Source organism: Limulus polyphemus, unplaced genomic scaffold (assembly GCF_000517525.1).
Source record: "Limulus polyphemus unplaced genomic scaffold, Limulus_polyphemus-2.1.2 Scaffold1086, whole genome shotgun sequence".
NCBI classification, from domain to species: domain Eukaryota; kingdom Metazoa; phylum Arthropoda; class Merostomata; order Xiphosura; family Limulidae; genus Limulus; species Limulus polyphemus.
In genome coordinates this window covers 126602-138012 of record NW_013666696.1, presented here as the reverse complement: position 1 = coordinate 138012, position 11411 = coordinate 126602, and the positions used below count along the sequence as shown (strand labels likewise).

Genomic DNA, 11411 nt, shown 5'->3' with positions numbered 1-11411 from the left:
GAAGAAAAACTTTAATACAAGTTTAACATAACAGCAAATGTACAACGTTTCAACAAGGTTTTGTCATCATCACCTTATTGATACGTTGTACATTTGCTGTTATGTTAAACTTATATTAAAGTTTTTTCATTACCCATTCAAGCCCTCTCCAAGCATTATTAGTCTCAAAGTGAGTTCCTCATCATCAAATTAGCCTAAATTAATAACTCTTTGGTAAGTCAAACTTTGAAATGATTTGTGAGATAAAACTACACATATTGCATTAATTTCAGTGGGCTTATAACCCAGGACTTAAATAAAAGTTTATGTGTATAGGTAAGGGCACTTTATTAGGTATTTAATAGACAAAATGTAATCCAAAAGCCACTCATACCAACCACGAATGCAAGGGTTTTGGCCCTCATGATGCCTTGATCATTGAAATTGTAACATATAACAATCACTATCTGGAGTAAATAATCTTTCCATATATATTTTATCTTGATTGTGTGGGTCCTGAGAATGATAGTAACATAGGGACAGCTGTGAATATGATTTGTACTTTCACAAACATGAAGAGTGGTAAGGGTGGTGTCATAGTATATCTGAAGAAAACTGAATTACCTTTAGGGCAATGGGATAGGTAAAGTTTAATGAGAGTATTTATTTAGAAATAATGCCAAATCTCTGAATATCTGAGTTGCTGGAATGAATGAAATAGAGGGACTGGATACAAAATGAAATATGAAATGAACACTTTATTTCAACTATACTTAATCACAGTGTGTGTACTCGCTTTTATGGAACAATGGACTGTCATGTTTACTGTATTCTTTCTCTGAACTGCTTACTCTTCAAGACTGTGTACCAAACTAGCTAAATCCAGTGTACCTTACTTCACAAGAAATGTTGTATTTATCCAGAGAAACTAGTAGCTACTATAATAATACAAGAAGACAGAAATGAATGGTATATTTATATATCACAGCATCATGGTTTGGACTTGGTCTATAGTAATAGGTAAGATAGTCACGAATGCCTTGTTGTGTTGTAGTATTCTGTACAAGGTTGCACCACTTTCATTGATAGAACTAAATCTCTTTCAGCATGATTATGCACTGTATGTCCTAACATAAATAACAACTAAATGCTTGGTGTGAATTAGGCTGCTCCTGTCTGAGACATTTTGTAACATTACTTGGTGAAAAGAAGGAACATTTGACTGCACATGAAGCTACTTTCTAAGAGAAAGGAGATTTCATTGCATCAAAGCTTTACTACAAATTAGTGATACATGGCTAATACTAATAGATGGCTAAACATTGGGTTCCAATAGCAAAACAGAACCATCAATACTTAAAGTATCATACAGGTGAACCCCCAATAACAGAAAATAAGGGGAGTGTTCTGTAGTAAATAACTGAGGCCTCTTATTGTGTGTGATATAATGGGCCTGAGCAAAGTTGGTGAAAATGGAAATATTATTATTTTACAGACAAATAGAGAGCTCAGTGTATGTGCTAGTGCACATGAAAGGACAGTCACTTCTATTAGGTTGTGGCTAGTCTCACAGCTTTCTCTTTCTGAAGATAGATTTCTATAGAACTAAACATGATGATCTTCAGAAATGAAACTTTGCTCAGCAATCTTGTAGTAGAAATTAATCAAGAAAGAGCACTGGAATTCAACAGATAAACTTACTTTCTTTCTCCAGTTGACAGCATCACCTCATGACCTATGTTCTTTCACAGCAGTGGTTGACTGTTGCATTCAGTCAACATCATAATCAGCCAGTAAAAGATATTAAATTACCAGTCCTTTTAACCTGGATGCTCTACATATTACTGCAACATCCTTGTGGGCAGACGATAAATTACCCACCGTAGAGAACGGAGAAATTTAACAAGTATAAAAAGTAATCTTAATGACTGTCTGTATCAAGTGTTGCTGCCATTATGACACGAAAACTACATATTTTTATATCACTAAAGAAGGTGAAAACATATGATATACCCAAATATCATGAATTTTCTCTATTTTCTCTTTCAGCTAACTTTAAAACCAATCATCTTTAAACTTATGACATTATTCAGAAGCACAACTTTATTCCTTTATTGGAAACACAAACCCTTTACCAAAGAACCATACTAATACATAAGGTCACCATTAACATTAATTTAAACTTAAGCACAAAACAAAAATAAAATGTCATACAACAATAATGGCTTTTTTAAATAAAATTTAACATTAACTACAGTCAGAAAGCACAAATTTTTAACTTTAAAACCCTTCAGCTGAAATTGAAAATGTAACAAGATAATAACTTTCATACACAAAGAAAATCATGAAATGGACTCTTTCTCTTTTACTTGTCCCCCAGTGGCACAGCGGTATGTCTGCAGACTTACAGTACTAGAATCCGGGTTTCGATACCCATGGTGGGCAGAGCACAGATAGCTCATTGTGTAGCTTTGTGCTTAATTACAAACAAACAAACAATTCACTTTTCTCATCAGCTGTTCTAGGATGCCCAAAATTCATTTAAGAGTGAGGGGTGTTAAGTTGTCATGGAGATAGAGAATGTTGGGATGTTGGGTTAATGTTTACTTTTTGTTATTTCATTGATGAAGAAATGATGCTTGCTGATACATTTGACTTGGGAGGACTCACCAATCAGTAAATGGGTTAGCACTAAGGTCTTCATGTGCTGAGTTGCCCATGGTGACTAACGAAGACCTTGATGTTGTGGGAAGCCCAGAACATTCCACAGCATTGTATCATTAGTGTCAAAACTGCTACATCTTGACCAAGTAGACCATCATCAGGAGTCTGTACTACTGCTGATGCCACCCAAAGGTGAAGATTGAAGAAAAGAAAGTCCTGGTTATTTGTCCTGTCATAGGGTGCAGCATGACCAAGGAGAATATGACAGATGTGTTTGCATCTTTGACACAACCATTACATCCTGAAGCCAAATAATACTTTGATGTTGGCATTGAAGACCAGAGCAATATAACATAGATGAGCCAGATGGCTCATACAACAGTTTCTGCCATCAGTGAGGGAATTTCTACCTCGAGGGCTGAACCAGCTGGATGAACATGGAGGACTTACACTATTGTAGCCTCTGAGGCAACACTAGCAAAGAGGCCCCAGAAGAGGCCAAGGATAGAACTCTCAACCAGGCCACCAAAGTAATTATGAACCAGCTCATATTAGAGCAGATTCCATTGCTCAAGCACTATTTTCAGGAAATGGCAGCCAGATGTATGGAGGTCTGGACTGTCTACAACTGGAAAGAAGATTGGCTAAGATGTAGAGCCACTTCTTTGGCAAGGTATGAAAAGAAGATCCAACACCTACAGTACAGACCAGATGAAGCTGAGAGAAACCAGTCAAGGGTCTGAGCAGATCTTACGACATCCACAGTCACAAATTGAAAGACAGTGATGTCATGGGAAACTGCTTGCTGCATTATGGTGAACAGAGGGAAACCTCAACCTCTATTTGGAGTGAGTATATATTTTGCATATATGTGTGTATAAATATCAAATTTTATTGTATATATCTTTTTTATTATTACTAATTTGAAAGTGACCCCCTGTCTTCTCCATTCATGAGGATATGAGGGGAACAGGCCCTAACAGTTTCAAATGAATTTTTGCAATTTGCTTCTTTTAATTTTATTACTTTTTTGTATGAATTTTTCTTTTCGTATTTTAGTGTAGAACACCCTCTTGTCTACAGAAAATGTGGCAAGCATTTAGTAAAATTTATAAGTTTGTGCCAAAAAAGTATTTGTACTTAAGATATGTCAGTGAATTGACAACTTCAAGTCGTATTGCAAGGTGATATTTGTGTGAAGAATAAAATTACTTTTGTCCATCATACTGTTAGCATATTACATTTGCATAACTTCTAGAATCTCCAAAATGCATATCTACAGGATTTTTTTTTCAGTATCTCTGTGTATTGTATCTAATATTTACCATCCTCTACACAATCTAAAGTAAAAGAGATCATTTTATGATTTTTTCTGAAAGGTATTCTCTTGTTACATTTTAAGTTCCAGGTGAAGTGTTCTAAAGTTAAAAATTATTGTAGGTAATTTAAGAATTTAATGAAAAAGTCTTTGTTGTTGTTTGACGCATTATTCTTTCTTTTGTGCTTAAGTTTAGATCATTGTTAAAAAGGTTATATTTTATTATGTATTAGTTGGTTCTTTGTTAAAGAGTTTATGTTATCCATGTGGCCTGTAAATGTTTTTAGGAATAAAGTTAACATACTTCTTGATCACATCATGAATTTAAAGATGATCAGTTTTAAAGTGAAGTTTAATTATTGGCTTGAGAACAAGCCTGAAAGGAGAGAAGAAAGGAAAAGCGTGACATGTGAGCATATATTTTCTCCTTTCTTTTGTGATATAAAATGTTTTGAAATCTGTTTTTGCTGTAATGCCAGCAACACATGGTCCAGAAAGTCATTAAAAATTACCTGTTCTACATAGTAGATGATGTCTTATCTACTTGTGAGGATATTACAGCAATTTTATACAGCAAAAAAAATGTTAGTTTTGGTGCATTTTTTTTATGCAGCTCTACTAGGAGATCGCTTGTGAAGACTTATTTTTTAGATCATCATGTTCAGTTCTACAGAAATCTATCTTGAGAGAGAGAAAGCTTGGAGACTAACCACAGTTTAAGTAGAAGAAACTGTTTATTTGTGTGCAAAAGTGTGTACACTGTTTTCTTTTTGTGTGTCAAATAATAAAGATTGTTTTTATTTTTATCAACTTTGTTCAGTCTCATTATTTTAGATACTCTGTTAAGTTACCTACTGCAGAATACTCCCCTTATTTTGTGATAGATTCTGTTGTTATTATGGATTTAACTTTCTAATACTTGTTGGGAAATCAATTTCGCCAAAATTTACCATAAAGTTGTATGGACAGGTTGTTGAGAAACACTGGGCTTGGAGATAGATTTTACACGTGTGTCAAGTTTTGCCACAGGACGGTAATGTGTTCAATATAAAAAAAAGGAAAATATTTGAAAGTAGGGTAGCTGGAACTTTTGAAATTTTAAACACAGTTTTTGGTAAAAATAACTACATGAAACAATTAATTAATATAGCTTTATAGTGGAGACTGGTCAAAAACATGGGATTATATTGTCTTTGGCACCTTCACATCAACCATATAAGTCATACTGAGTAATCTACAATAACATACAATTGGACTAGGTGTGAAATTATGATTAGCATGCCTGACTATGATTTTGAGTGTCATATGTTCTGTACTTCGGGGCCATGGGTGCATTATAAGATTGATAGAGAAATACAGATATTCCATTTGAGAAGCCCCAAAATTAGCAGTTGGTGTTATTGACCATCACCTTCCCTCTAGTCTGTCAATTCAAAATTATGGATGGCAGATAGGTTTTTGTAGCTTCTGTTGAACATATGAAACAAACAAAGATGTGAACAGTATAGACAGAAACACTTACCTAATATATTCTTCATGCAGAGCAAAAGATTGAGATATGAACACTGGAAATATGTTTTGTGAAGCTGTGTTATGTTACATTAATATTTTGAGTTATCAATATCAAATTTATGCATGTAAAACAATGGATTTTTTTTAACAGGGTTGGAGACAAGTATTTGTTGCCAGTTATTAGCCTTGCATGGATATGTCAAAGCTCTGGAATGCTTATTGAATTGTGAACTTTCTGTTTCTATATCTTGCTTGAAAGAGTTTGAAAATACTCATCATCATATCCTAGAAGGTTTGTTTTACTGTTGTTTTGTAATATATTGGGCTTCGTTAGACCTTATATTTAAGTACAGTTTTTTTGAAATTAAAAATAAGAAAAGAAGGAATATTGGAAAAACATTTTGCTGGTTGCAGATGTATAATTAATCTTAGGTAAACAAATTTCTTAGTTACTATTTTAGTTTAATTTTTAAGGTAAACAAGTATTTAAAAATTAGGAAAATGGTATTATATGACTTAGTATGCTAATAGTTTAGGTTTCTCAATAAATGTTAGAGTATGATAATACCATGTTTTTAATTTTAAATTTTTTGTTAGCAAAGTTTATATTCTATGAAATTTGTATAATCAGGCTAATTATGTAAAATAAAGTCATTTGTTATTGTAATTATTCTTGAAACTTTCTGCCTCCTGCTTGTTTTGAGTATTTTCATAGCTGCTTTCTTACCAGCTAATAGTAAATTATATCATGCTCATAGCTGCAGCATAGTATATTGTATGTTGATAAAAAAAATTAATTACTAAAGTTTGTGATTGTCATTTTACAGAATACCATAATATATATGAATTTTATACCTTTTAAAAATTTATTATGCAAAGTTAAAAAATCAGTTAATTTTGTTTATCATGATACATTTGTTTTATTTCTTTTGAATACTGAATGTTATTTTATGTTTTTAATAATACTGTGATATTAAACTTTTAAGTATTTAAGGTATTTAAATCTATTGGAACTCTTTTATGATACATCTTCATGTTTATTGAGGCTTTCTTTAAAACTCTTTGATGCATCAAAATGTAAGTTTCCTGCCTCCATTGCTTATTCTGTGACACAAAATCCTTATCTTATCAAACAAAAATATCTGGTTATTGTTAGTTATGTAAATTTTACAATAACATTTATAATTTAAAAATTTCTCATTTATGCTTCTTTATATTACAACCAAAATCAGATGAATTAAAAAACTATACATTTATGGTCAAACCAAAAGTTTCTAAATTCAGCTTATTTTAGTTACTTTGAATATTCACCATTACTTTTAGTTACAAGTTTATTTGGGAGATGTATACTCAACCTTTTTTTAATGGTATTAGAAGTACAGTTCATTAGTAATTTCCTGTCATTAAATGATGCACATTTACGATTTTGCTGTAGAGAATGAGTTAAAATAATGTAAGAGTTGCATATAGATATATAAAATATTTAAAAAATAATCCTTAAAAAGAATAAAATATTTGTACCACAAGGATTTAGAAGGGGCTTAACCACATGAAATTGTATCAAGTAAATATATCATGATACTTATTTTACCAGATCATTTTAAGAACTTACTTCAAGACATGAAGAAGCTGCAGTGTAAAGTGAAAGAAAGCAACACTTTGCATCCTAAAGTAATTGAAATCCAGGCTTTTGTTGGGAATGTTATGTTGGATCGAAAGTGCTCTGCAAAAGCAAAAGTGAGAACTTATATGTGTCATGTAGTTTGGAATATTGGATATGTTGATTTATATTTAAAATTAAAAATGTGTATAGTTATATATATTTTAAACTAAAACTCAGAGAATTGGGAATTACTTCATAATAAATACTTTGAGTCTCCTTGTTTTATGCAAACTTATCCCATTGCTTGTAGGGGAAATCAGTTTCATCTGAAAATACCACAAACATGCACAAAAACAGCATTTTACATTGTCTGGCCCTTTGAAAGTAGTAACTAATACCTCAGAAAATACCAAAAATGCTCTCATAATCCACATTCTCTGTAGCTGATCAGTTACAAAATTGATCCTAAGAATCTTAAAGTATTTGTACTGCATGTGTGAAAACTGAAAAGTAGAATACAATACACTTATCTCTTCTAATTGTATATAATTTCCATGATTAAACCATGCTACAGAAAGCAATAGTTTAGGCTGAATTTTACACATAACCTCAACTGGGTTAAGTGTGTTTGAGACTTAGAACTTAGAAAAATGGTAAAGTTTTGTAGCTACAAAATATATACATTTTAGGAGAGTAAAATATATGTAGAAATACTTTCATGTTTTATGTTTATCATTAATTAAACTGTAAATACTCATTAGATAATTCAAAAATAAAAAATAATTTTTGAAATTAGTTTCAAACCTTCAAGTATTGAACACACAGACATCACTGACAGCCTTTGATCCTCAATGGCTTAGCAGTGAGTCTGAAGACTTGTAATACTAAAAACTGGGTTTCCATGCCTGTGATGGGCACAGCTCTGAAAACCTATTGTGTAGCTTTGTGCATAACTACAAACAAACAAACAAAACTTCACTGAAACATTGAGGATGGAAGTATATGTTGTACGAGTTTAGGTTTATCAGCATATTTGAACAACATTTTATGAACTTAAAATTTCATTTTCACTTCTATTTGTGAACTCATTAATTTTTATATCTTTAAGCAATTAGGTACTTGTAAACATTTCTCAGCAAACTCTTTTTACATTTAGTAGATCATCATCTTTTCTGTAGGTAAATTTTTTTCTGTCATTGTTTAACAGATTTTTGGTGTTGAAAGACATTTTTGGTTATTTTTCTTAGAACTTTCAGAAATATAAGTTACAGTTATCTTGGTCTTAAAAAGAGACACTCCTTGTAGATATATTGTAACATTTCAATCATTTAGGGGTATTGTAGTTTTATGTGGCATTTGAAAGTAAAACTTACATTGTAAATGTTAATGCTGATACAAAAAGCACTTAACAAATGTTACAGAATTTTGAATTACACAGAGGTTGAGCATGTTATATTAAAATTATGTTGGAGCCTCACCATGTTGTTAATAGTTCATGCTTCCATGTTTGGTAATATGCTGATGACCATGCTTCTTGTATATAGCCATGCAGTGGCTGTAAGTCTGTCATGTCCAAAGAACAACCATCCTCTTTGATAACCTTCCATAATCCATCTAATGTACAAAAACATTTCAACAGTCTGATTGCGTAGAAATCCATAGGCTATGGCAACTTCACCGGTATGTCTTTATATGAGAAACAATGAATACCTGTTTCATTCTTCAGCTGCTTGAGGTATACAGTGATTGAATTGGAGTTGTGACTTGAAGTCTTATTGTGGTGAACCCCTTTCTGTTGGCCTTTTTTGCAGACAGATCCCTTCTGATTGTGTGCAAAATGTTACCTGGGACATATATACAATTTTTGCCACTAACTTTTGTACTGTACTGTGCTTACCATGACTGGAGTAAGACTTGTTGAAAGTCTTTCTGATGGTCCTACAGGCCCAAGTTGATCCATATTCCTTTGTTTTTCAATTCCATTAAGAACAAGGAATATTCTCATCTTGGAAATTCTAAATCTTCAATCTGAGCACATTTTAATGATGTGAATATTTTGCAATAGAAAAGGTTATTACAAACCCTTCAGAAAAGTGATTAATTTTTGATGGAATTACATTACCTACATGAAATGCCAAATAATATTGAAATGTAGTTCTGATACATGCTATTCCACTATGACATCATTTCAGCTGTGGTTCTCATGTGACTTGCTGATATGCATTTTAAAATCATTTAAATATAATCTTCTGAAATGTTTGTAGTTATATTGTACAGTATACATTATGTAATGAAGTTTGTCTACAGGTTTTGTTTTTAATTTGGTATTGAGGAAACTTAAAAGTTTTAAACTGTAAGATTCCTGATGGAAGGAGGGTTTTAGATTAATGTACATTGTAAGGAAGCTTTTCTATTCATTGAAAGTATTGTCAGTTTGCATTTCTTTTACCAAACAGTAATTTTAAGGGTATTGCTAATTTAAAATGTATTATTCAATTCTAGAATTTCAGTATCATGTTTTGTCTGTCATTGAAGAACTTATAATTTGCATAAGTTAATTGTGTTTTCACTATGTTAGTCGTAACTCTATATATTTTATATAAATTTAGATTATTTTTGGCTTCAATTTGATAATACAATTTTTTTAATGAATCACCTCTAAGAGTACAGAATAATTTGTTGTCAGAACATCGATGTTTTTAATCATATTTAGTAGATCTAATAATTAAATTAGAAGATATAGTTCTAATAATTATAACTGTGTTAGTTATCTGAATGTTTTATAAATACTTATACACCGTGAATGCACTAAAATAAAAAAAACTTTAGTAAAAATGAAATAAAATAATTTGACAATATTGTTAATTGAATAATGAACTTAAAGTAGAACATTAACTGTTTTCCCAAATTAATAAAATATTTTAGAAAATATGCTATTTGATTTGTAGTGAAGGTGTGTGATTTGTTTTCAACTGATTTTCTTTACTTGACAGATTTTGATTGTAGTGAAAAGGAATTTTGGTGTTGTAAGTGGAATTTTGAAATGTGCTTTGAAAAGATTTCAAGATATGAACATTATTTTGGTTCCTACTGAAATGCATATGGATTTGGAAAAAGTTTTGTTCAAGCAAGTGCATTACTATTCCTTATAAGAAATAAATAGATTTATAGCCCCCCCCCCATTTTTTATTTCTTATTTTCTAATTTTTAAAGTCAGCTTTATCTCAAATATTGTTTATCTCTTAGAAGATTTTTTATGCCTCTTGGATGATAAAATTTTACCAAATGTTATAAGATTTTTTGAATTTTATGAAATGCTTTAAAGGGAGTTTTATAACAGTTTAGATGTTTCATTCAGGTAATAAATTTTGTATGTAGTACCTATGTTGATTGGTTTTGTCATATATAGAAAGTAAATAATATCAAATAGCCAAGTGAAAAGTTGTGTGTTGTGAAGATTAGGATTAGTTATGTAATGACAAAATTCTATGGTGTTTAGAGTTTTTATATACAAGATTTTAAAAAGTGTTTATAATCAAATATTATTGATTGAAAAGAATCTAAAAACAGAAGTTGTCAATATCTTTAGAAGTTATATACACTTATGATTAATAAACTAATGTCATTCGCTTTTGTATATTTTTAGGAAAGGTTGGAAATGTATTTATAATTTATTACATGTATACAAATTTCTTATAATCAATATAACAGCTTCATTGAATGTCAGATCTGGTTGTTGGCAGGACTGAAGAGTCGAACATTATTGTGATCACATCAGTGGCATCTCTTAGTGCTGGTGGGATTATGCCACATTTTACCATGGTGCTTGAGTATGAATTCTGGAGTGATTCTCCTGTTAGACAGTTTTGTTTAACACAAAGTATTGATCATTATAGTTTTCAGGCTGTGCTTCCTCAGACAGTTAGCGAAATCACATGCATCTCTAAACTTCCAGGACATATTTTACATATATTGAAAGGTAGCTATAGTTGTTTATGAGACTGGTTTATAGGCTTTCTTTATTCATTTGTTTCTTAGTGTATTTTTTTGAAATGTATTGTTTATAGTAGATCAATAGTGTACAGAAGTTTGTACTTCCCTGTGATTTGTGGTGCACTGTAAAGTTAGTTATTTAGAAATTTCTGTGAGGTGAGATATGGAAAATTTGTTTCTTAATTATTGATTTTATACTATATGATATACTTTTATTGTCAGAACCAACAGATGAATATTTTCCAAATGCTGAAGAAAAAGTTTTATATGCAATAGGATCAAAGAGAATAACTGGGAATTCAAGATTGTTACACCTCTTAGAACAAAAGTAAGATATACTAA

The 11411-nt window shown here is 31.2% G+C and overlaps 1 protein-coding gene across 3 annotated transcripts in view; it reads left to right on the top strand.

Moving 5' to 3' along the window:
- Positions 1-11411, top strand: part of LOC106462063 — a 64552-nt gene extending 53141 nt beyond the window's left edge. For 2 of the 3 annotated variants that reach the window (XM_022389190.1, XM_022389192.1), the window contains 5 exons: positions 5625-5765; positions 7068-7210; positions 10070-10203; positions 10820-11055; positions 11292-11411. In XM_022389190.1, coding sequence (XP_022244898.1) covers positions 5625-5765; positions 7068-7210; positions 10070-10203; positions 10820-11055; positions 11292-11401 — 764 coding nt within the window. In that variant the 3' untranslated portion in view covers positions 11402-11411. The remainder of the gene's footprint in view (positions 1-5624; positions 5766-7067; positions 7211-10069; positions 10204-10819; positions 11056-11291) is intronic. The other variant, XM_022389191.1, reaches the window with a different exon arrangement.